At 37.0% G+C, this 26753-nt stretch overlaps 1 protein-coding gene across 1 annotated transcript in view; it reads left to right on the forward strand.

Moving 5' to 3' along the window:
* Positions 1-26753, forward strand: part of DPYD (dihydropyrimidine dehydrogenase) — an 806753-nt gene that overhangs the window by 670686 nt on the left and 109314 nt on the right. Inside the window, exon 20 of the mRNA XM_029948659.1 lies at positions 16463-16642. Within this exon, the coding sequence (XP_029804519.1) occupies positions 16463-16642 (180 nt within the window). The remainder of the gene's footprint in view (positions 1-16462; positions 16643-26753) is intronic.

Genomic DNA, 26753 nt, shown 5'->3' on the forward strand with positions numbered 1-26753 from the left:
ATCTACCCAAGATAAGTAAAAACATATATCCACAAAAAGACTTGTATACACAGTCATGCCTGCACTGCTACTAAAATCCCAAAACTGAAGACAGGCCAAACTGCCATCAACTGATGAGCAGATAAACAAAACGGGGCACATGTATACAATGGAATAGTAGTCAACAATAAAATGGACTGATGCCATCACAACGTAGATTCTTTTAGCATGTGCAAAAATATCACACTAAGTGAAGACAGACGCATACTATAGTAGTTATATAATTCCATTTATACGAAATGATTAGAAGTGACAAATCTAGGGAGACAGAAAAACAGATCGGTAGTGGGAGAGTGGCTGTAAAAGGCACAGGGAACTTTTGAGTGATGGAAATATTTTAAAAGTGGGTTGGGGTGATGGTTTCACAACTCTATAAATTTACCAAAAGTCATTTACTTGCATACCTAAAATAGATAAATTTTATGGTATTAAATTATCCTACACTGTTGGTGGCAATGTAAACTAGTGCAGCTGCTCTGGAAAACAGTGTGGAGGTTCCTCAAAAAACTATCAATAGAATTCCCTTATGACCCAGCAATGGCACTGCTAGGGATTTACCCTAGGGATACAGAGGTGCTGATGCATAGGAGCACATGTACCCCAATGTTCATAGCGGCACTTTCTACAATAGCCAAATCATGGAAAGAGCCTAAATGTCCATCACCTGATGAGTGGATCAAGAAGATGTGGTATATATATACAATGGAGTATTACATGGCAATGAGAAAGAATGAAATATGGCCATTTGTAGGAAAGTGGATGAACCTCGAGGGTGTCATGCTAAGCGAAATAAGTCAGGCAGAGAAGGACAGATCCGTATATTTGCACTCATAGGTCTAACAGGAGAACAGGAGAAACCTAATGGAGGACCAGGGGAGGGGAAGAGAGAAAGAGAGTTGGGGAGAGAGAGGGACACAAAACTTGAGAGACTACTGAATGTTGAAAAAGAACTGAGGGTTGAAGGGGAAGGGGGAGGGGGGAAAAGAGGTGGTAGTGATGGAGGAGGGCACTTGTGGGGAAGAGCACAGGTGTTATACAGAAACCAATTTGACAATAAACTATTAAAAATATTATGCTTTAATAATGTTTCTTTTAAAAACCCACATAATTAGAGATATAAGTACTATATGTGACAAAATTATTAAATATAAAAGTTTGAAGGATTCATAGTAAAACTTGTAGGGTAAACATGGGGGATATCAACAGTGCTTGAAAGTTCTGTTTCTTTATTCTTACTAGAAAATGGCATAATATGTTTTATAAGGATCCATTAATATTCATAGTATTAATATCTCAGATGTAATCAAATTAAATAAATGTTTATGAACCCTGACTAATTTAAAAGTAAGTACATTCAAATAGACCTGCTCATCTGATTAAGGCATCCTTGATAGAAGCCTTCCTAGATTTCTCAATGTGTTCTATGCATTAAAGTAGGGTCTAAAATTAGGCTTTTTTTTTTTTTTACACATAAACACTGATCATGTTTGATATACATGTTTATTTCTGATTTAAGTGTTTTAATTTTTAAAACTGTATTATTTAGAAGATGTTAAATAGATAAGAGCTTGGCTTTGAGGGATCAACAACTAACATCTGTTGAGAACTTTATTCATGAAGTTCTTCATGTTATCCAATTGTGTTATGTAGTGGTCATAATGTCCATTTATTCTGTTAATAGTTACTGGGCATCTAATAGATACCAGGCACAATAATAAAACAAGCATATAAGAAAAATGTCAAATAGTGGTAAGTGCTATTCAGAGGATTTAAATCAGTAAATGTGCTAGTGTCTGGGTGCCTGGATGGTCTGGCTGGGGAGGTCCTTTAGAGAAGTGATACTTAAGCAGAATAAGTAAGTATTCACCCAAATATGTAAAAATATGGAGAAGAGCATTACAGGCATACAGGGGAAAACCCCAAATAAAAGCATAAATGGGAAAATCAAAGGCATGCCTTCTTTTATTTTTTATTTATTTATTTTTTGGTGTGCTCAGAAAAGGCCAGACCATAGTGGGCATGAATAAGAGAGGTGAGCAGGGACCATATTATACAGTGGCTTTATAGCAGGTGTCCCTATTATTTCAAAGCAAGGAAAGACGTTTTTGGTTTTAGGTAGTGGTAAGATATTATCTAATTTATATTTTTAAATAATCATTTTAGCTATTGTATAGATAATTAATAATGTGACAAAATTATTAAATTTGGGGATAATTAATTTCAGTAGTAGAAGGTGGAAACTATTGCAGTAGTCCAGGTTAGTGATGCTGATGGATTTGAATAACAGAAAGCAATGAATGTGGAGAGAATGGACAGAGTCACAATATATATGGGAAGTAGTGCAATAAGACTTGCTGAGAGATTGTAATTTTGTGATCCAGAAAATAAAGGAATGAAGAATGATCTTTGCTTTTGGACTATTGGAGAAGTAGGTTACAGAAAGTAGGAAAATTAAGAATGCTGTTCTGGCCATAGTCAGGATGTCCAGGAGACACCAGTGGAGATGTCAGATGGACAATTGCCTCTCCTTTTTTTCCAATCGATTTTCCAGAGATGTACAAAGCCTTCAAATGCATATTTAACCTAATACTGATAAATGAGTGTTTGTCTTCTCTCCTAGCTACGATGTACATTCCTTTCTGCTGCTTATGAATGCCTCAAAGTGATTAGAGAAATCAGGCCCAAAGTAGATACACAGATACTTGTGGATGGGTGCTGAGAGATAAATGACTGGGTTGAAGTGTAGATCAGTGAACATTTAGAAATAGGCAGTAAGCATCTGGGTGTTGAATATTTTAGCGGCCAGTTTCATTTATCTCTTATGATTCTCAGATAGATATTCCTAAAGCATAAAAGGATCATGAGTGTTAAAGGAAAAGATTACAAGAAATATAATTTATATCAAGTGTATATTTTTAAATAAAGTAAATAAAAAGTCTAGAAAACATTTCTCTCTAAAAGAAAAAATATCCTAAATTTATTAGTCCTTGAAAACATATTTATCCATTTCCCTAACTCATCTTTAGATATCCAGGAAATAGTGTTTCTCTGCTATGGTCAGATTTCCCACACATTCGATGTTTTTATGATTTATGGGTCTCTGAAAATACAAACCAGAGTCTCTTGGCTTGAAATATACATATTTCTAGTTAAACACCTCCTTATCCTGTTCACTGATTCCACCCCACAAAATCAGAGGAAAGAAAGACCATGATTGCTGTTGGCTTCTTTTATTTAAGCTGACAGATCTGAACCAAGAGGACCTAAGAACTTCTTGGAACTAAAAAATTTGGGCACGCAAATATAAACCTTCACTGTTCTCAAATAATTTATGCTGTGTTGTAAGACAAAATAAAATAACATGTCTCAAGATCAAAATAAGAAACCTCTGTTTCAGATAGCTGGCTTAATCCCACAGTGATAGACACGTCAGATATTATAATATTTAACATATTTCCTCATGTGGAAAATGATAGGATTTCAGTTGTCATGCTTTAAGGGCATGAGCCATAATCTCATTATCATCTCCCTAAATCAATCGCTACATCCTGGATATTAACTCTGTTCTAATGACACCAGATGCACTAATGTATGTGAGGTGAGAGGAAAGTTCTATGATTCATCACTGGGCCTGAAAACAATGATGCAACCTAAAAAAATCAACTAAATCACTGGGGAATTCAATATGACCAAATACAGCATGCATTGTGCATGCCTGGTTTTACAGAACTAAATTAAGAATAATGTTGCATATTCATGGGGCCTGATGTCTCTAAAATATACAAAATAAATATCAGTATTGCAGAGTTGAAAAACAATCAGTTCTATGGCATTTTTAAAGTATTTTATGATTAGGTAATGTTCCTTATAACAACCTCAAAATATAAGTAATAATTTAATTTACAATGTGACATTTTATAGATAAGACTGAAATATAAAACACATAAAATTCACTTACCTGCATTTGCCTTATTCATCTTTTCTTGTATTCATATTCATATTCTAATTCATATTCAATAATTGATTTAGAGCCTATAGTATATTGATTTGTGGGAAGGGGTGGTAATCAGATTTCAATTTATGGTGTCAAAGTATGACAAATGATATTCAGTCGTGTTTTGGTCTTAACATTCTATCTTGTGTGTTCATCTGTGTGTGATAGCCAGTTTTTGACAACATAGATGTGATAGTTTTACTCCAGGGTCTCAACGTAGAAACTTATCTGCGAAATTAGTTAATATGGGAAGAAAGCTCAAAAGGAACTAGTTTCACATTAAGACATACAATTAAGAACTTGAATACTTATTTTTACCCCTGAATGAGAACCGCTGTGTCACACATTTACAGGTAGACTTACTTCCTGGTAAATAACACTTCATAATTCTTATCTCATTTGGTCCTCCAACAGCTTTTCAAAGAAAGTTTATTCTGACAGATATAAAATGAACAGCATAACCCCAGGCTGCTGCAGTCAGAAGTTCTGTTTGATAATAGAATTTGAAAAGAAACCAGGTACTGGTTTATAAATTAGCATCTTCAGAATGAAAGAATAAATGAGTGAGTGGGTAATTTTTGAGTAATAACAATAGACTTTTTTGAAGAAATTATGTCTGAAAATTGCTCTCTGATGATCAAAATCCAGAATGATCTATTAAATACTTCTGGCTACCCATCTTCAGCAAATAGAGGGAGAAAGCCTTTCTGAGAAGGAAGATGCAGCAATTTTGCAGGACATGTATTAGAGAAGAGCAGATTATTTTAAATGCCAGTATTTGCATTAATCTGTTCAGTAGTAAATTTGATTATTTACCTTGAACTATTTAGAGTAAGTTGATGAAGTTCTGAACTTTAAATTTAAATTATGAACTTGAAATAATTAAAGACAGAGAAAGACTTCTTCAAAATGAATATATCAGGCCTGATCCAAGGAGACAACTGGACTGACTTGGGTATATGATGCAGAAACTAAAAAATTGGGTAAGAGAATCCATACAGAAGACAGGATAGAGACCTTTGCCTTAGCTTCTCCTGGCTATTTTATTGGTCCTTCAGGGGAGCTAGAATCCAGACTGCTACAAATGAATATTTCAGTATATGTACATATATGTGCAAAAATTAGTAGTTTAGAACATTGCATTTATTGGACATGGTGCTGTGAGTCCAATCTTTGTTAAACACATGTCTTTATGGAATTCTGAATTACATATTCCTTCAGTTGTTACTAAAGGGAACTCCCAGAAGAGAAAGAATCAAGTGGTAGCTGCTGTCAGGATTCGGTCATCCAGACTGGGAATACCAGATAAGCAATAATCCATAAATCAGGTCTGTCAAGTTTAGCTGTAATGAATAGTACCCTAAGTATCAGGAAGAATGCTGAAGTAGAGCTGCTTCTTTGCACCCTGGAAAGACCCGGGTATACTGAAAGAATAGTTAAGTAAGGCAAAGATAGCAATGTTCAATGGTGCAGTGCGTGGCATAGACTTTAAATGCAGTAGAAGTTGAAAAGAAAGTATTTCATTGTGGGTTGGTGTGACTTCTAAATTATGATAAATTTGTATAGGTAGAGGGAGATTAAAATATGTCATGACAGGAAATTGAAGAAAATTTTGCTTCTCATTGAATGGTCTTAATATAATATCATCAACTTGCTTCATTCATTCATTTACTCATTTATGGAACAAATCATATGCCAGGCACAGATCTTTATGTACTAAACACTGAGTGTGCTGTGATGAACAAAATGGATACATCCTCTGCCCTTTCACTGTGTCTCTCTAAGGTGGAGAATGAGATCTAAACTGTAATTTGTACTTACATGTATTTTAGACATGGTGCTAGATACGTCCATATCTTTTTATTTGATATATTACTCACAATAATTCTATTTTGGATGGATAGATAGATAAAGACAGACAGACTGACAGACACATACATGTATATGTGTATGCATATATGTTATATATATGTATGTATGTAAATACATTTATTCCTGTTTTCATATGACAACCAAGAGGCCTTTGCAGTGTTTAGAAAAGAAAAACAAGCTTGCACAGTTGTTATGAGAAAGGGTTCTGGGGCATATTGATCCTGCACTTGAACCCTTGCTCTGCTCTTTATTAGTTGTATGATCATAGTCAAGGTCCTTAATCTCTGACCCTCTGATTACCCATCTGCAATTTGAAGAAAATAATAATACTTTGTGGTGTTATTATGAGGTTTAAATGTGATGCTACATTGAACGTATTCAGCACAGTGCTTGGAAAGTAATAACCACTAAGTAACTTTCAGTCAAAGTGCAGTAAGCCTAGAGGAATTTGGGTAAAGCCTAAAAAAACGACAGTTACAAAAGAACAGAATTTTTTAAGTATGTAAAGTACATAAAAATTTTCTACCCTTAAGGATGTTTCTGTCCAGCTTACAGGATTCAGATTTTGGTCAGCCCTTTACCTTTTTGTATGTCTGGAGTTTTTCTTATGCCAAAAAGTCCTTGGAGGTCAATATAATCCTTAACAATATGTGGTGTACAACAGTTTTGAAAGTATAATACAGTTTTATATATCTGTTGATAAGTACTGGGCAGAAATCAATGAGGATTTACTGATTCCATGCTTTCAGAAAATCTGATGCTTTTAATCAGTGAGTGTGGAAACTTCACCCTTTACCTTCTTGTCCTTCCGGAGTTTTTCTTATGCCAAAATGTTTTTGGAGGTCAAGAGGGACCCTTTAAAACTAGGGTTCTCTAGACCAGGTTAGGTCTCTGAGATTCCAAATCCCCAGGTAAGCAACAAAAGCCTCGTGACTTCAATCCAATGTTAATGTTCTGAGTACATGAAGCACTTAAATGGTAAACCAATCCAAAAGTGATAGAGCATTTTAGAATGTGTTCCATAGGATAAGTGAAAATCCCCTTCCAATCTGAAGATGGGGAAAACCCTCTAATAAGTAAGGGAATCATAGATCTAGATTTGTTCAGGACAATTGTAGTTTATGCTGATTGTCTTGGTATTTTTGTTAATAGTTTCCCTGTTTACTCTCAAGTGTCTGGATGATAAATTATATGGGTCACTTCTAAGTATCCTTCTAAAACCCTGACCCTAGAGTTTTTACTGGTATTTGTAATGTTTCTTCGGTTAATTGTTACATTCACAAATCATAAAATATGTGCCCTTCTTGTGAGAAATGCACAAATAAAACTTCTTCTTTGGTCGTTGCATTCATTCATCTGTAACCTTATTCCAGCAATCCATCTTTGGAGGCCGAAGGCCAGGCATTTTATTTTTAGGGTCTTGGTTTTCATTAATTAAAAAACCAAACGAGGGGCACCTGGATGACTCAGTTGGTTAAGCATCTGATTTCGCCTCAGGTCATGATCTCACAGTATGTGGGTTTGAGCCCCACGTCAGCAGCCTGGAGCCTGCTTCTGATTCTGTGTCTCCCTATCTCTCTCTCTGCCCCTCCCTGCTCATGCTCATTCTCTCTCTCTCTCTCTCAAAATAAATAAATATTAAAACAAAACAAAACAAAACACAAAAAGCCAAAAAACAAAACCTACCATACGGTTTACTTTCCCAGGTTTTCCACAAAATCACAAATTCTGTAAGCCTATTTTCCACATGTATAATAAAAAAACTAAAAACAAGTTTTTAATGTATTTTTTTAAAGCTCCTTTTAAAAACTACAAACCTTTAAGGGGTGCCTAAGTGCTCAGTAGCTAAAGTGTCCAACTCTTGATCTCAGCTCAGGTCATGATCTCACGGTTCTGAGACGGAGCCCTGCATCGGGCTCTGTGCTGACAGCACGGAGCCTTCTTGAGAGACTGGCTCTCCCTCTCTCTGCCCTGCCCCTGCTCATTCTCTCTGCCTCTCCCTCTCTCTCTCTCAAAATAAATACACATTAAAAATTTTTTTTAAATACAAACTTCTTGACTTTGCTTCTCCAGCTCTCCAATATATATAGACTGTGCTTTCAGTATGTTAACTTGAACATTGGTAAGTGTGTTTTGGGTTTGTTATTGTTGTTGTTGTTGCTTTTTCTGTAGAGTTTAAGATTATTCACTCTTAATCAACTGAACTTAGTCTAACTTTTGTATCCCAGATTATATTGGCAACTAAGTCAAGATTGTGGACTAGCTGATAATAGCCGTGCACTACTCTCACAGGTTTGTTTTTATCAATAATAGATTAGCCATAACATCAACTCCTGAACTGTGAGCACTTTAAGAGGTGGACAGTGTTATTTGAGGTGCTGTTTTCTTGTTGAATCCACTTTTCTTGGAATATTGAATGTCTGCTTCTATTATTGAGTAACTGTATACCTTTATCCATCTTCAAAGTCCAGAGAAAAAATGTCCCTGGGCAGATTTGCTCAGTAGACTTTTCCTTTCTAGGCACTACGACTCATTCTCCCATCATCCAAACCCCATGTGGTATTTTAGTAAATGATATCGTAAGTCAAATTCTCCCAGCTGTGTTGACGCTGCTGAAAAAGAGAGATTGCCGAAAATTATGGATTTTAGTCATCTGACAGCCATTGCTTGGATATTCAGTTTCCTTTTCTCGCCCCACTTTTATCATGGGAGGTGCTGAGCCTGCGTGAGGCGGCGTGCGAACCCCTACGCCACCGCCTGTGTCACTGCAGAGTAATTGAAAATTACTGTGGTAGCTGATGCTGCGCCACAGCAGTAGCCTGGCGTGGAGAGAGTCTGTTTTAGTAGAAAACTCCTTGTGCCTCTGATGCAAAGTGGCTGAGCTTCCTCAAACTGCAGCCCCAGCCCCTACCCAAAGATGGGCTGCATAGGGGAGCCCGGTGTGCAGAGGGCTCTATGTCTTCACTCCATCTTTTCAGATTTCTGTTTGTGTCTGTGGGGAAGCAGGGCTGTCAACAGCGACATCTTTGAAGAGGCAGGACAGTGGTCCCCACTCTTTGGCCCTACATGTTGTGCCCAACTCACCCATTTTATCTCTAGCCCCTCATAAAAGGCAGATAGAGGGGCTGTGTCTCTGTGTGGTTCTTTTTTCATCATTAGTTCTTGCTTCAGGTCATCAATGAGATCAGAATCCAGTGGAAACTGACTTTGTAAAGGACAGATACAAGGAAAGAGACAGAGGTGACCTCACCTGGAGAGCACATCACAACCCTTTGACTAATCAACCCAGCCCCTCCTCAGTCAAGATGTGTCATGAGCCAAGTGAATAGAGAAGATCAGTCCCACAATGCCATTCTGAATAACACTCAAGTGGCTGGCCCATGATCTATGCCACCTTTGAGAAAATTCTTGGAGAATTGATACTTAACACTTCCTATTCTGGTTGGCAAAATGTAGTCTGGATCCCAGTGCAAAATACCTTGGAAATACTTTATTCTCTTTCAGCCTATCTTCAGCTGAATTTGGGCTAAGAAATTAATCAGACAGAGGATGACCACAGGTGGACATTAAAGAAATAGCCTTTCAAACTCCTTAAAATTCCTTCCTTACTGGGGAGAAGGGGTGGGTATTTATATACTTAGAATTTGTCAGAGAATAAAAAATTTAAAAGGCTAGATAATACGAGGATAAGTAATGTGAATGACAATGAAAGATATGATACACAACACAAGCTAAATGATTTCTGTACCTTTAACATTTTTCAATGAGGAGCAATTGAAGGACAACTTTGAAAATGTAATTATATAGCAGAAGTGCTTCTGCCCTGAGCTTTTTTTTTTTTTTTGACCTGAACCTTTAAAAAACAACATCTGTGGGGCTGTTATTCCTTCTTTTTTTCCCCAAACCCAATCTGCTGTGGTCAGAACATAGAAAACTTGAACTGAAAGCCAGATTTCTTGAGAGCATGGCATTTGGACAGCTATTTTACTTAGTGATCCTGTACCGGTTAGTAGCAAACCTGAAGTAAGCCCTCTCCTTTTGGGGGAAACAAGATGGTATTTTGCTGAATGCTAGAATTTTATCACTTTGAGGGGAAAAAAATGCAGCTTGAGAGACCTAAGAGTATGAAAGCATTTGAGATCTCAGAAGGAGTTTAAATCAATGCACCGCCACAGTTACAGAGCAGATGAAAGAGCCTGCTGTCTCAATTGCCAGGAAACTACTTAGAAACTCTCACTTTGATTTCTTCACGTAGTCCGTTACATTACTGCTAAATACAATATATAGGGACATCATGACTTTGATGTTGTACAGCTTCAACAAATGGAAACTAATACGATAGAACAACTAAGATTTGTGGTTTTGTGGGGGTATACAAATATATACCCATCTAGCCCCTTATGTACTATGTATCTCCCGGGGCCGTCTTTTCACCTATAGCCTAATAAAATGATAATTTTGGTGTTTTATTCATGAATTCACTGCTTACTAGCAGTGCCATGTTTATGTAGTACCAAAAACTCATAGGGAGATATTGTTATTCTGAATTATTACCTTAACAATATGCGGTGTACAACAGTTTTGAAAGTATAATGTAGTTTTATATATCTGTTGATAAGTACTAGGCAGAACTCAATGAGGATTTACTGATTCCATGCTTTCAGAAAATCTGATGCTTTTAACCAGGATGTGGAAACTGCATGTCGATCCAACAACAGCAGAGGTTGGTTTTCCAGTTTTTGTCATAAACTTTTAAGTGGTCATCCAATTATTAAGATCCTACATTTTAAAAATCTGTGGATTTCTGCCATCATTCATTAAATTATAAATTCAAAATGATTTTACAACAATGTGCTGCTTCTTATCAAAATAAATTACTCAGGGGAGATCATAGGATTTTTTTTTCCTTTTTCTGGGAAATCTTGAAGAAGTCCATGGATATTCTTCTTTATTCAGTACTTTATCTATGGACTGTGCTCATAGGAACACTGTTGAACTTCTTCCAGCTACATAAGATTCCGTTATTAGCATATTTTGGATTGTGGTAAGCATTGCAGAAGAATTTCCACTTTTACTTAAATGTATTCCTTTTACTCCAGTATTCCTTTTAGCAATGAATTTACAGTAACTCTAAGAGGACTTTGGATTCAAATGTAAACATATATTTGCATATAGCCTGGTGGTACACATTTCTAGGACCTGGAGTGGAGTTTGTTTACTTATGTGAAATGAAGTGAAAAGGGATAATTATGATTGTGGGTTCATCTGCATTGTGTCTGGTAGTTTAAGATCCCTATCTATGGGGCACTTGAGTGGCTTAGTCAGTTAGGCATTTGACTTCAGCTCAGCTCAGGATCTCATGGTTCATGGGTATGAGCCTCACTTCGGGCTCTGTGCTTACAGCTTGGAGCCTGGAACCTGCTTCTGATTCTGTGTCTCCCTCTCTTTCTGCCCCTCCCCAACTCATTTCTGTCTCTCTCTCTCTCTCTCTCTCTCTCAAAAATAAATAAACATTAAGAAACATTTTTTTAAATCCTATTTACTGTCACATTTTGAAATATCATTTGAAAGATTGCTGCTCTATTACACAAAAAACACGTGCCAGACCACTGTCTCCTAATTCCGTAGACCTCTTGTCTGCCAAATTAGTTACCTGGGATTAGTATTTCCAATCCAATTTGGATTCTATTTGCTAGCTTCCTAGTAAGTTATCTTTTACATTTCAAGGAAGTTGGCTCTTTCTTTATAGGCAAAAACTTTCCATTTTGACCTCATAGGCACTTTCAACTTTAAATTATCTGATAATAACAATGAGATTTAGTACCATTCTGTCCTTCTGGGCATTGTAATTTCCACAGCACTGCCACCTACACAACGTAATTTAATCTTCACAACAATAAATTAGATATTATCATCCACTTTTTTTTTTTTGATTGGGAAGTGGGAGAGGAGGACTCAAGATGCTAAATGACTAACCCCAGTCACACAGCTGCTGAAAACAGATCTGGGTCTCAGACATGTCTTCTGGCAACAAGACCAAATGCTTTTTTTGAGATCACTACTTAATGCAAATAAAAATAATGTCCATGACCTTCTTTTACTGCATTAGGCCAAAAAAGTATTAGATTTTAAAAATTATGTCTTGCCTAATTCATACTCTAATAATTTATTCATATTATTAAATTTATTTTTGGTGCCTATCTAACTTACTAAGTACTAGCCACTATTTTAAGACTTAAATATGTTGCCTTTTAGTTTCCTGCATATTAAGTATTTAATCTCCATTTTTAAGTGAAGAAAGTTGCTCATACTTATGCAGCTATGATGTAGTTTCAACCTGATTCTTTGGGACTTCTGTGTGCATTCTTAGCCTCAAGGCTGTACCATTTGATATGGCATAAAAACCTCCAGATTTGACTTTAAGAAATAGTTTCTCAAATTCAAGTTCTTTCCATTTTTATTTATTGATTATTATTTTTTTTAATGTTAGCTTACTTTTGAGAGAGAGACAGACTGCGAGCAGGGAAGGGACAGAGAGAGACAGAGACAGAATCTAAAGCAGGCTCCAGGCTCCAGGCTCTGAGCTGTCAGCACAGAGCTTGGCATGGGGCTCGAACCCACAAACCTTAAGACCGTGACCAGAGCCAAAATCAGATGCTCAACTCACTGATCCACCCAGGCGTCCCAAGTTCATTCCATTTTTAAAGTAAAAACATTACCCTCCCTCCTGCGTAACTTTTAGGTGTATTTTGAATATTGAAAGAAATAAGGTGTGTAAAGGAGATTTTTAAGATGTAAATAACCATAAATAGGTAATTCACAATTAATGTGCTTAATCTCATTTAATGAGCAATAATGAGAAAAGAATAACGCTCTACAACCCTCTGTTACCGGGCAGGTATTTGTACACTCATTTTGCATAGATAGGCTTTGACTAAATGTGCCTGCACCTAAAGCAAAAATTCAGGGCACTGTGTCAGACCTCTGGAGGAGACTGTTCCTGTTCGGAGGCAGTATGAACTTTATGATACTCTTCAAATCCTGCTGCACAGGGGGCCGCCACCTACTCAGCCCTGCTGATCCTGCTGAGAATCCAGGGGCCCCTATTTAAAACAGCTCGCTATAGGGATATTCATGCTTATGGAAATAATTAATAGTGGCAATGATCCTTATAATGGCACCTGATGTCCTGCTGCGAAGAAAGATAAACCAGCCTTCGCCATAAAGAACTTACAAATTATACTAAGCAAACATGTTAACTCCTATTAAGAGTCCTAATCAGAGCTGTTAAACAAACAAAGAGATGTCATGTAAAACACACCCATTTAGGAATAGCAGCTACATGTTTGGCGTTTTAAAAAGAGCCATTTACCTCTGAGATAGAGATAAAGCCCTCAGTGGAGTGTAAAGGTTAGGCAGGAACAAGGCACCTTTCTGAGCAAATCCATTTTCTGAGCATCAAACACCATGGCCAAAGCTGTTCCCAATGGTGTGCTTGTATCCCAAGATTTATTTTGGGTCTTATTACTATTTAATCAGCAAATTACTTGTTTCTTCAGATGTGACTTCTTATTTTAAGTAGTGCCTCTAAAGGGCTATGAACATGGTGCTACAATGTAATAGTAAAAGTCAAGAAGAAATTGTTTATCTGTAAAAAATTCACTTTGCAGATAGCATTTCAGGTTGAGGTCCATCCCTACCAGGGCTTAAGATATTGCTATTCTCAGTGTGGCTCTGCAGCATCAACACCACTTGAGAGCTGGTCACAAGTGCAGGATCTTAGGTCTCATTCCCAACCTATAGAAACAGAATCTGAATTTTAATAAGATTCTCACATAATGTATATGTATATTAAAAGTTTAAAAGAAAATATCAGGGCACCTGGGTGGGTGGCTCAGTCAGTTGAGCATCTGGCTTCGGCTCAGGTCATGATCTCACAGTTCGTGGGTTTGAGCCCCGCATCGGGCTCTGTGCTAACAGCTCAGAGCCTGGAGCCTGCTCCAGATTCTGTGTCTCCCTCTCTCTCTGATCTTCCCCTGCTCACACTGTCTCTCTCTGTCTCTCAAAAATAAAAAATAAAATAAAATAAATAAATAAAAAGACAATATCAGTGTGCGAAGCTCCTATGATCAGACATTCCCATCAGGAAAATTAATAAGTTTCATCTTATCAGAAAGTAGAAATTAAGTTATTCATTTTAGGAAGGTATTACATAGGTTGACATCTGCCTTCTGATGAAACATCTCTGAAGTGATTTCCTCAAACATGCATGTCTGATGGGGGCTTCCAGTGTTTCCAGCATAGCAGACCCTCCCAGCCGTGCTCAGTTGCCATCCTGTAGTCTCTCCTCCCTCTTGAGATTTTATGTTCCCTTCACATACTCAGTATAACTCCCAACCACGTGACACACTAGCACTCTAGAATAGGAGCATAGGAGAGGGTGGGAAAGGGGAAGTCATCCTAGCCATAGGGCCCACCATGTTCTTCCAGGTTAAAACACACCAATTCTATGTTGATTTATTTCAATTAAAAAAATAATTACAATACAATACAATCTTGATCTCTTGATCATCCAGCACTCTGAGGCTAAGTCTACCATATACAAATTGTGCCATGTTTGTGGATTAAGAAAATTAGTGGCTTTTACATGCATCTTCTCACTGGACAAATCAGAGATAAGTGAGATTCAGCTTTACTATTCATACGTTATAAAGTATCTAGATTCCTTTTAGCTACAGGTATTTATAACAATCATGAACATCACATAAAGAATATGACATGTTCTTTTGAAAATCTGATTTCTTATGGTCATATGGTGAACTACTTTAAGACGAGAGTAAAATTATACCCATAAGAATATACTACAAGAAAAAAAGGAATCTCACAATGTACAAAGAGGGTAAAGTAAGGCATCAGTTGACTTACAGTTTTAAAAAATTCTGTGGAGGAAATTATAATGATGTTTTTTATAATTGTTCTCAAAAAAATCAACTCTAAGAAAGTTACAAGAGGCCTAATTAATGCTCAAATTGTTCTTAAGAAATAGTTTTTTAATGTAATGTAGTGTAATGTAATGGGCTTCAAGGAAAATATTTTTTGTGTTTTGTGGTTATTCAATTCTCTTCTCTACATTATAGTAATACACAGCACTTGAGAGTAGGAAATGAATTTTTGTTTCTGCTTTCTGAGATGTCTTTGGTAATAATTAACCTAGAAGTGTTTATCTAAATCCATTAAATTAAAGCTCTAACTCAAATCCCAACACAGACTTTCAGGTTTATTTTTATTAGAAGGATCCTAATTTCTCAGATTCAACTTTCCTTTTTTTTATTCTTTTAGCTAGAATTTTTTATTCTTTATCTTCTGACATATGCTCACTCAAATTAAAATATGTCTTCTAAATTATCCATGCATTTGACATATATTTTATACATTTTTAATGTTTATCTTTGTCAGAAAAAGAGAGAGAGAGAGAATGAGAATGAGTAGGGGAGGGGCAGAGAGAGAGGGAGACAGAGGATCCAAGCAGGCTCCTTGCTGACAGCAGAGATCCCAATGCAGGGCCAGACTCACAAGCAGTGAGATCATGACCTGAGCCAAAGTCAGATGCTCAACTGACTGAGTCATCCAGACATCCTAAAGGCATAGATTTAACAAGAGCAGAATAAGTGACAAACACTGTGCTAGTCACTGAGGATAATATGGTCACCAAGATCAAGACAGGTTCTTCCCACCTGAAACTTCAGTCTGGGAAGTGAGCTATAAATTAAATGTAATAGTTATAAGTAAAAAACAGATTAGTAAAAGAAGGCCTTAACCTATTCTGGGTTCTTGGAACCTCCTTAAAGAAGTGATATTTACCATGAGATAAGAAGGGGCCAATACTCAGCCCTGGGTAGAAAGGAACGATTTTCTGGGCTGCAAGATCTTAGCAAAAAGTCTCAAGGCAAAGAAAGAATGTGGCAAATGTGAAGGAAAGAGCAAAGACCTGGGTGACTGGAACATAGTGAGCAAAGAACAGCACTAGACGAGGCTGAAGAGAGGACAGGGGTCAGAGGTGGCTGAGTTAACTGATGAAGAGCGCTCTAGCCTTGGCGTGACCACCCCTGGACGTGAGAACTGCCTCCAGGCAGAACATCCCAATCAATAGAGGGAAAATGAGCGAGCTAAAATGTCATTTCTTATGCTGTACTAAATTTGATTTCTTGTAAATCCAACCAACTGGATCTAATTTTTAACAGCTGTACTGGGGTTTGCCTGACATACAGTAAACTGCACATTTTTAAAGGGTACAATCTGGTAAGTTTTGAAATACGTGTATGCCTGTGAGGCCATCACCACATGGAGTTTATGAGAGTATTTGTTGTCCTGAAAGCTTCCTTGCGCCCTTCACAGACCCTCCCCCACCCAGCACTCCCATCCCCACCCATGACTGGCATGCCATGCTTGGAACAGTGCCTGGAACATAAATAATTTTTCTTGAAGAAATGAAAAGTGAGTCCATTTGGAGAATTATCTCTTGGTTTGACATTGGGTTGATTGCTCCATCTTTTCCAGGTATGCAGTGCCGTTCAGAATCAGGATTTCACTGTCATCCAAGACTACTGCACTGGTCTCAAAGCCCTGCTTTATCTGAAAAGCCTAGAAGAACTGCAAGACTGGGATGGACAGAGTCCGGCCACCGTGAGCCACCAGAAAGGGAAAGCGGCTCCTCGTATTGCTGAACTCATGGGAAAGGTATATGCTCAGCTTCTCCTGTTGTCCTTAAGAACTCCACCTCAGTCACTTTCTATTTCAGGTCTTGTTTTCTTTCCCACTATCTTACTAACAGAGGAAACATAGGGCCTCTGTTATTTCTGTAGCAGAATCATTCTGAAGGAGGCTTGATTACAGCTATATGATAGGTCCGTGAGTTACATTTTTATAAAACCAATATAACACAAGGTCATGTAAAGGGAAAGGATTGAAGTTTGTAGTGTAAAGTACCTCCAAATTCTTGCTTACTGTGGTGATGACTGGCATTCTTTGCAGTGGGAGGCTGGAGATTTCTTTATTCTTTAACAAGCTCTGGAAATTATAACATTACCTTTCTATTTTCAAGACAATCAAATCACTGGAGCCCTGAATAATATGATGAAGTTTTAAAAATTAAAATCTAATCAGTATCTTTTGTAACTGTTTCTTCTATGTGGTTAAACCTGGGCTCAAAAGGTTATGTCCCAACTTTCTCACTAACTGCTATTTTCAGAGAAATATATACTACATTTACATTTTGTATAATACAGTGATTTTAGCAAATCTTTTCTAAAACAACATTCAGCATTTTGCCTTTGTATTTCCTTTGTATTATTCTAAATAGACAACCATTGTCAGAAGACATTTCTTGAGTCCTGAATGAGGGGAGGAAAAAATTATAATTCTTAGTCTTTTCAGCTTGTCACTACATCAATAATTAACTTTAGAAAAAAAAGAAAGGCAAGTATAAAAAGATTCTTTAAGGAAGCATTTAATAATTCAAATGAATCTTAACTTGAAACAGGTCACATGAAAAAGAATGGAAAACAAAAACCCTGGGTACTCTGCCTTGGGTGGCAGGGTTAGGGGCTCTGAAAGAATAAGAGAAACATCATATAACTGACTTATATTTGGCTAATTTTAATGAAAAACATCACTCTCCTCCCAGGTAGCCAAAAATAAGGGCTTCTTGGAAAATAATGTGCATGATTGCAAGTCCAGTAATGAAAAACAAAAGAGAGAAAGAAATAAAATCTTACAGTGTCGATTCCTGGAAAATATCGTGATGAATGACTTCATGAGTGGCAATCAAACAGAAAAAAGGGTGGGTGGCATTAATATTTATAGTATTGTAATTAGCAAGACCGTGCCTAAGCAGCATTATTAATGTAGCTCATCATATTACCATGAACTGAGTCTGCAGTATTTCAACAGTGAGCCTTCTTGCCCTTATCAATGACCATCAATATCTGAAGGTTGTTCATAGCAAAAATAAAAGTGTTATTTTCCACAAATAAGTTTATACTCATTCAATGTAAATACTTCAGATAAATTGGCTCTGACATGGTAGTTTTAATAGCTTATGACCATTCATAAAAGCATTGTCTCAGATTTGAGCGGTCACCATGTGAACTGAAATGTTAGCAGTTATATTGCACAGGGCCATTTTGTCTTTAAGGGACTTCCACACTCGTTTCAAAACTTACATATTCAAATAAAAGATGAATAATGATGGAGACACTTGTGTCAATGACATAAGTGGAAATTGATTTTCTGACAGTTCGAATCTAGATTCCAAGTTTATTTTGGTAACCCAAGCCTTCATCAAAATCATAAGTGTAATTTTCAGCATTATCATTTTAAAAAAGATTTTTTAACATATTTTTGACTGTGTGATTATATTAGCAGTTCATTTCTCAACTCTAAGTTGAAGAACGAGCAGTTGGTCTGGTAATAGATCTTTGCTTCTGGATCCCCCAGTGTGGGCTGACATGACTAAAACAATAGCTGATGGTCCCCTTTATCTTAGTATCCCTGACAGTGAATCAAAGTGTGCTAGATCCAAGGTACATGTGGCTTCCTAACTGTTCCTCATAGTGTTGCTGGTGTGTGTGTGTGTGTGTGTGTGTGTGTGTGTGTGTGTGTGTGTGTATCTTTGAAAACAACTAATATTGCTCTCACTAGCTGAAGGGTAGGATGCTACTTCTTATAGTGTTTTCATGTTATGGGAAAACCAGAGATGATGTAGACCCTTTTTAGAAAGGCATGTTAGGGGTGCCTGGGTGGCTCAGTCGGTTAAATGTCTGGCTTCAGCTCAGGTCATGATCTCACAGTTCATGGGTTTGAGCCCTGTGTCAGGCTCTGTGCTGACAGCTAGCTCAGAGCCTGGAGCCTGCTTCAGATTCTGTGTCTCCCTCCCTCTCTGCTCCTCCCCTCCTCGTGCTGTCTCTGTCTTTCAAAAATAAATTAAAAAACATTAAAAATATTTTTTAAAAAAAGCACCTGTTAGAAGAAGCTGGCTTCTTATAGGAAAGATTTGTTTGGAAGGTACAATTGTTACTCTACTTAATCTTTCACTCGGAGGTCAGGCTAGAATAAATTAGAGTAGAAATTTAGAAGAAACCAATTACAATACAGTGTTTGAAGATGGAGAGAAAATGAGATGTTAGCTATGGAAACAAGGACTTAGCCAAATTAGCTATGCTACCTTTAAGTAATTAGTATATTTAACATACTCTCCCTTTGCATACCTCACTTATTAATTTATTCAACATCCCAAGCAGTGTTTCTTCAGGTGGCTTTGGAAAGGCAAAAAGTCAGGCATTTACAGTTTGCTCTGGTCTTATGGTGCCAGTTGTATAAATCTGTACCTGCAATCTTGAGAGCAAACCCCACATGAAGAGCAGCCACCAGCTTTGCCGCCCCACAGAGCAGTTGATCTCCAACTGCTGGTGCTTAAAAACCATGGGACATGCGTAAGAAAAATGTCCGTTCTCTGGCCCCACTCCCGGAGATGCTGATTCAGTTGGTCAGAAATGGGTCCAGGAAGGACTCTGCATTGTAACATTGTGATTCTGACGGAGGGATCTAAGGATCCACATTGCCAAGAGTAATAAAGGAGAGAATCGCAACAGAATATCCTTAGAGATGGGGACTTTAGCTGTGAGTGCAACCCAAGCTGCTCCTGATGAAGAAAGCTGGCAAGAAACGATTTTGAGCTGGAAGAGAAGTGAAATAGACAACAAAATCCGGAAGCAGCATACTGAGTTCTGAGTGGCCAGTGGTGGAAAGTACCTGATGAGGAAACAGGGGCAGGGAATTAGTGCAGCAGTTAGCTCAAAGACATGTAAGTAAGCAAAAAGAATTTGATGATAGAGACACTTTGCCATCAAAGACATAACATCCCCAGTCCATGCAGAAGGTCAACAAAGAGGAAGTCTGTGAGGATAAGGAAGCAGAGACTATCCACAGGGACATTAGAACGCAAAGGTCTTGGCAGCAAAGCACCCAGTCATTTGTTCTGTTATCTTAGTGCCTCCTTCTCCCTGGGAAAAACCTAGGCAACTCAGTAAAAGCGAAGTGGTTGTTTGCCCCACATGGGGCAGAAGTTACCACCAGAGTCCAGAGTAAGACTGATAGGTTTACATCATGTTTTGTTAGTTAACTAGGTAGGCAACTTGGATAAGTTAATTAAGCTCTTCCAACCTCTTTCTAAAACTATGAAATGAAGAGAACTGCAGTATAAGTCCACAGTCCCTCATTAGCAATTCTGAAATCCAAAAAGTGCTGAAACCAAATGTTTCACACAACTCAGTTGGCAGCAAACATGACCTGAACTGATGTGAGGCTATTTATAATTTTTATTTTTTTCCTCTTTGAGTGAACATTTAAATGTTTACTACAAGGAGACCAGTGTGTTTCATTCCAAGTTGCTACCCTACATCTTGCTGGGGGATCACACATTTTACTTTGCTGAAGCCCCCAGAAAACCAATTATAAATTCTGAGATATATTTGGCCCCCAGGATTTTAGTTAAGGGGTTGTGAAGAATTTTTAATTGAGAATATAACTGCAATTATAGTGTTAGCCACAATTCTTTAGAATTGGAGGCAAAGTATGTATTTTAGTGATATCAGAAAATAAAATATTAGTATTTAGAATTTTTAGATGTGGCACATCACAATTATGTTGAGATTATTTGCATAGGAAACATGAGAGCAAATGGATGCTCCAATATTAGAACAGAAAATTCTGCAACCAAAAAGCATGGAAGGAAATGGCTTCACTTCTTTATGCTTGGGATGAGATTAAATTTTGGCCTGTGCTATTCTCTTTTAAGGGCTCTTGCAGGATTCCTAAGCAAGAGCCCTTAAAAGAGAATAGCACAGGCCAAAATTACTGATTCGGGTCTGCATGCATTGTTACTTTCTGTTCCCTACATCGGGAATGTCTTTCCCGTATTGAAGAGAAATTCTCAAACACCCCTTCTCTTTGAGTTATTCTTTGATCTTTACATCAGAATTAATTTCTCCTTCTCTTCTTCAACCTTAGTTGCAACAAGTATCACCCAGCATGTGAATTTTTGAATGACTTTTTCCTCTAGCAGACAGTAAGCTCACTTCCCAGTTCTTTGGACACCCACTGATACACAGTAAGGGCTCTGTAAATGCTGCTTGAATAAGTAAATGAATGATAAATGAATGCTGTAAGAAAACAGCCAAGTGGTAGCGTTAAAAATTAGTAGTCATTTGACTTACCGAGCCATTGCCTTTCCCATCACATCAGAAATGAGAGGAACTGGCAAACAGTAACTTTGAATTTAAAGTTCTATTTCATGTATGAGTCTAGTTTTGTAAAATGAGATGGAAGAAATCATAAAGGAATGAGGTGGGCAGGTGAGCAGCCTTGATTCTCTCTTGGTGTAGCAAAATGTATTTAGTCAAAGCTTCTTGAGGGCCTGGATCCCACACTGTGTGCCAGTGTCTCACACATCTACCAGTTAGAGGGGAAGGCATGGTAGCTGGACTGCTGATAAATATATTGATCAATCAGACATTATTTTAAGATCTATCTTAAATATACTTCCTTCTCTCTTTGGGAAAATTGAGTCCCTCATTTCGCTACTCTTGTTCTTGTAACTGGTATTCCATTTATTATATTGTCTTCTGGCTATAGGTCTTCTTGTCGATCACTGAGGTCATTATGAGCATCTTGAAAACAGAGATCATGTCATATTTACACGTGAATTTTCAAGCATGTAGCACAATGCTACATGTTTATAGAATTAATTTGCACAAACTGTCTGCAGTATCCTTATTTGGAAGGAAAACAAAAAGCAAATTTATAATCAAACTTCCAGCCGGTCCCTTTCAAGAATAGCAGTGATTTTAGAAGGAAACCATAAAGTGCCAGATTACTTTCAGTAGGTACTAAAACATGATGGAATACACATCAGTGATACTAATAAGTGAGCATAATCTGGTCCCATTAAAAAAGCTTTCATTAGGATAAAATCAGAAAAACTGTCAATATGCTTGTATAGCAGCTCCTAAAACAAGGTTTTATTTTGATGAAGAAATATGACCTGATATATCATTGTCATGTTATTTTAAAGCCACAAGTGATATGATTTTATAAGACTACTGCTATCTGGTTGTGGTATTTATATGTAAATATCTAACTTCCTGTTTATTTGTTATATAGCATGTTATCCAACACAGAGAACAAAGAAGTGTTCAAAAAGAACATATGATGTCATGAGCGTGACCATTACAGAGGCCTAATAACAATCTTGGAAGAGGAGAGCGATATCTCCTACTTACAACTTTAAAAGTTTTATGTCTTCCATGCTATTTATTCTTTCATGCTTTGAGATATAATTTGCATAAAGAAAAATGCACAGGTCTTAAATGAACATTTGATGAGTTTTCACAAACACACACATCCACAGAACTCACTTCTGTCAAGTTATCTAACACTGCCAGCATCTCGGAAGAGTCCCTTCTGCCCCTTCCCAATCAGTATCTCTCCATCCTCTTCTCCCAGAAGTAAACACAGTTTGGTTTATATCATCATAGTTTAGTTTGTTCTTATTCTGTAGCATCATATAATTTTAATTCCTAGAGTGTGTGTTTTTGTGTGTGTGGTTATTTCCACTCAGCACCATGGTTTGGAGATTCATCCATGTTGTTGTGGGTATTAAGTAACTCATCTCTTTTTATGAATAATATTCTTTTGAATAAATATATTATCATTTGGTTATTCATTCAAAATGACAGTTGAGCTGTTTTCACTTTTCTAGTATTATAAATATGTCTAAAATAAGCATCCAGGCATAACTGTTCTCATTTCCCTTGACTGATAGGTAGGAGTGTAGTCCCTGAGTCATAAAGTGATCTATAAGCTTTATAAGAAACTTGCCAACAGATTTCAAAGTGGTTGCACCATTTTATACTCCAGCCAACTGTGATGGGTGTTTCATTTCCTTCACATTCCAGCCAACACTGGGTGTTCTCCATCTTTTTAGCCTGAACCTTTTAGTTCATGTACATTGGCATGTCCTTGTAACTTGAATTTCCATCTCCCTGAAAACTAATGATATTAAACACGTCTCCATGTTCTTGTTGCCATCCATATATCTTTTCTGCGCAGTACCTATTCAAATCTTTTGCCTTTTTAAAAATTGGGTTTTTTTCCCTGAATGTTAATAGTTCTTTACATATTCTGGGTACAGCTGCTTAGATGCAGAAACAGCATTTGACAAAATCCAGCAGCCACTCACGCCAAAAGCACTAAGCAACCTAGTAATAGAAGGAAATGTCCTCAGTCTGATAAAGGGCATGTATAAAAAATTCTACAATATATGTCATATTATATTATGAATAAGAAACTTTTTCTTCTAAGATCTAGAACTAGGCATGTGTGTCCACTCTCACACTTCTACCCAGCGTTGTACTAGACATCCTAACTAGTGCCTAAAGACATAAAAGTAAATAAATGGCATCCATATTGGAAACCTACTAAAACTGTCATTTGTAGATAGTAATATTATATACATGAAAAATCCCAACAAGTACATAAAAACACTATTAAAATCAATATATGAACTTAAGAAAGTTTCATGATACAAAGATAGTGTACAAAAGTGAGTTGTATTTATAGATGAACAATAGAAATAATGAACAACCAGAAAATTAAATTTTAAAATTCCATTTACAATAGCATTTAAAAACCACAAAATACTTAGCAACAAATTAAAATGTCTGCAGTATCCATACACTGAAAACTATAAGGGAATCTTGAGAGAAATTAATGGAAAAAATCAATGGAGAGATATGTTCTCTCCAAATTAATCTGTAGATATATCACAATCCCAATCAAAATCCCAACACATGTTTTCGTAGAAGTTGACTATTAAATCTTAGAAGTTGATCTAAAATTTACGTTGTATTTAAAAGAGCTAGAATAACCAAAGCAATCTAGAAAAAGAACACAGGATTTAAACAGTGTTCAAACTTTTCTCTAAATTTACAGTAATCAAATAAACATTTAAAAAAATTTTATAATGTTTTATTTTTGAGAGAGCAAGACAGAGCGTGAGCCAGGGAGGGAGAGAGAGAAAGGGAGACACAGAACCGAATAGGCTCCAGGCTCTAAGCTGTCATCAGAGAGCCCGACGTGGGGCTCAAACCCACAAACTGCGAGATCATGACCTGAGCCAAAGTCAGACAACAAAATGAGCCACCCAGGTACCCCGAAATAAGCATGTTTTAATGTTAGGATAGACAAATAGTTGATGGAACAGATAGAAAATCTAGAAGTAGACCCACACATATATACTCAATTGACTTCATGAAGGTGCCAAACAATTCAATGGAGAAAAACCTTTCAATAAATGATACTAAAATTAATGGAACCGCATATTTTCCTCACACAGGACACAAAAGTAATTTTAAATATATCTTAGATATATAACTATAAAAATCTTAAATAAGTAAATATTCTTGTGACCTTGGGATAAGGAAAGATTTCTCTGATTTGATGCAGAAAGCACTAACCAACAAAACAAAATTGATAACTTATAGTTCATCAAAATTAACTTCTGGTCATCAAAAGACACAATTAAGTAAATGGAAATGCAAGTCACAGAATGAGGGAATATATTCATGATATTTATGTTTCACAAAGAACTTGTGATCAGAATAAATGTATGTAGTACTTTAAAAATGTAAACTGGAATAACATGAAATAATTTAATTTCATCAACAACTATATGGAAATCTTAAAAAGTCCATGGTGAGGACCTATCTGTAGGCTCTTGAAACTAACTCTCATCCATCTGTAACTTTTTTTTTTTTTGCTCTTTTCTCTAATACCACTTTAGAGTTAGCCTGGAAAAGAAGGCGTGCTGGAGATGACAGCCATTTTTCTTCAAGTTCATCTTATGGCCTGTGGTTCTTGTCCATGTTATTTCTCCCATTGGAGCTTGTCCCTGTGGTTATTCCCTTTAAGGCTGCCAATTGGGTACTTTATATTGTTAGAAAACTTCCAGATGACATTTTACATTTCTGTCAGCTGCTTGGGTGATGATTGAAATAGGAAGCAATATTATTGAGATCACTTTTTATGATCGTAGCAAGATTGCATGAGGCTAAATATTTTTATTGATTTAGCTGACTTCAGAACACATGGCAGAAAACAAAAACAAAAACAAAAAAACCAAAGCACCAGTTTCTGAAAGTTCAAATTTTGCAAAATTACCAAATCTGAGTCTACTGGGTAGATGTTATGAGAACTGATCTACATCTCTAAATATCATCAGATGGTTTGAGTAGTATCTTAAGTAGAATTCTGAAATGCTAAGTATCCTTTAATAATAGGGCAGACAGGGGAGCCTGAGTGGTTCAGTCAGTTAAGTATCCAACTATGAATTTCAGCCCAGATCATGATTTCAGTGTTTGTGGGGGTGAGCCTCGTGTCACGCTCTGTGCTGACAATGTGGAGCCTGCTTGGGATCCTCTCTCTCTCCCTCTCTTTGCCAACCCCCATCTGAAAAAATAAACAAACTTAAAAAAAAAATAGGGCAGACACCTGTTTATAAATGGTGATTATTTCTAATTAGAAGCAAAAAGTCTTGAGCAAGATTTGATATCCCCCTCTTGGAGTTCTGAGTGTCTAATCATCCCATTAATGTTTAATGATCCCACAAAGAAGTCAGCATGCCAGAGTGAAAAGAGCACAGTGTTAGAGTCTAGCAGGTCTAGGTTTGAATCCAAGCTCAGTGTCTTACTACTGGGTGAACTGAGGCCAGCTACATGAATCACACATGTATTGGCAAAGTTAAGATAAAGATATCAGTTTCACAGGTGCTTTGTGAGGATTAGAAATCATATGTAAAGTGTATAACACATAGAATGCAGACATTCAGCGCATGCCACTGAGTGTTGTAGTTAATTCTAAAATAGATATAGATAGATAGATGATAGATAAATAGATGATAGATAGATAGATAGATAGATAGATAGATAGATAGATAGACAGACAGACAGACATGTAGATACATAGAACATAGGTAGAGATATAGAAATATTGGGGTAATTTGTATATGTGATACTTACACATTATTTTTATACTTTCTCTCAACCTTCTACTGATAATGTGATTTTATTAGCTGTTTGAGTTTGTCAAAAGCTAGCACCTTTATCCTTTCAAGCACTCCTTTTTGAAAAAAAAACACACACACCAAAAACTTCTAAATAATTCAGAAGTATTCACTTTCCAGGTAAAATGGAAATAAATTTGTTAATTTGGGGTTCAAGTCATAAACTGGCATGAGTGGTCCATCATCGGTCCTAAAATAGGTAGAAGGGAGTAGCCTGCTAACTGTTCTCAAATCATAGTAACAATACCAGAATTTAAAATGAGCCATTAGGAAAGGTGCTGGTAGGAGTCTCTCATGTTATAGAATGAGGCAGTTCTGCATTGCTTATAACCAAAATAGTTTGTGCCACTATGAGCCTTCCCAGCTTGGTCTCTCTCCCATCTCAAGGGTAAGTGGGTCTATTTCACAGGGCAACTCTGATCAGTTGGTAGTAGTTGTCTGCAGCAGTGTGTAGAAAAAGATTATGGTCCAAAGGCAAGTCCAGCAGAGGTGCATGATCAAGGGGCCATGCCTGCTCAGCATGGACACAGGACAAGATGTTGCAGAATATGACTTCCCACTTCCTGAGTGTGGAGTGTTGACAGCTTGCCTGGTCTAGGAATTTGGGTAGCACTGAGCTTTACAATTTTTGTGAGTACTACTGCTGCCTCATTGAAATCCACCATTGTATGC

This window comes from Suricata suricatta, chromosome 8 (genome assembly GCF_006229205.1).
Source record: "Suricata suricatta isolate VVHF042 chromosome 8, meerkat_22Aug2017_6uvM2_HiC, whole genome shotgun sequence".
Taxonomy (NCBI): Eukaryota; Metazoa; Chordata; class Mammalia; order Carnivora; family Herpestidae; genus Suricata; species Suricata suricatta.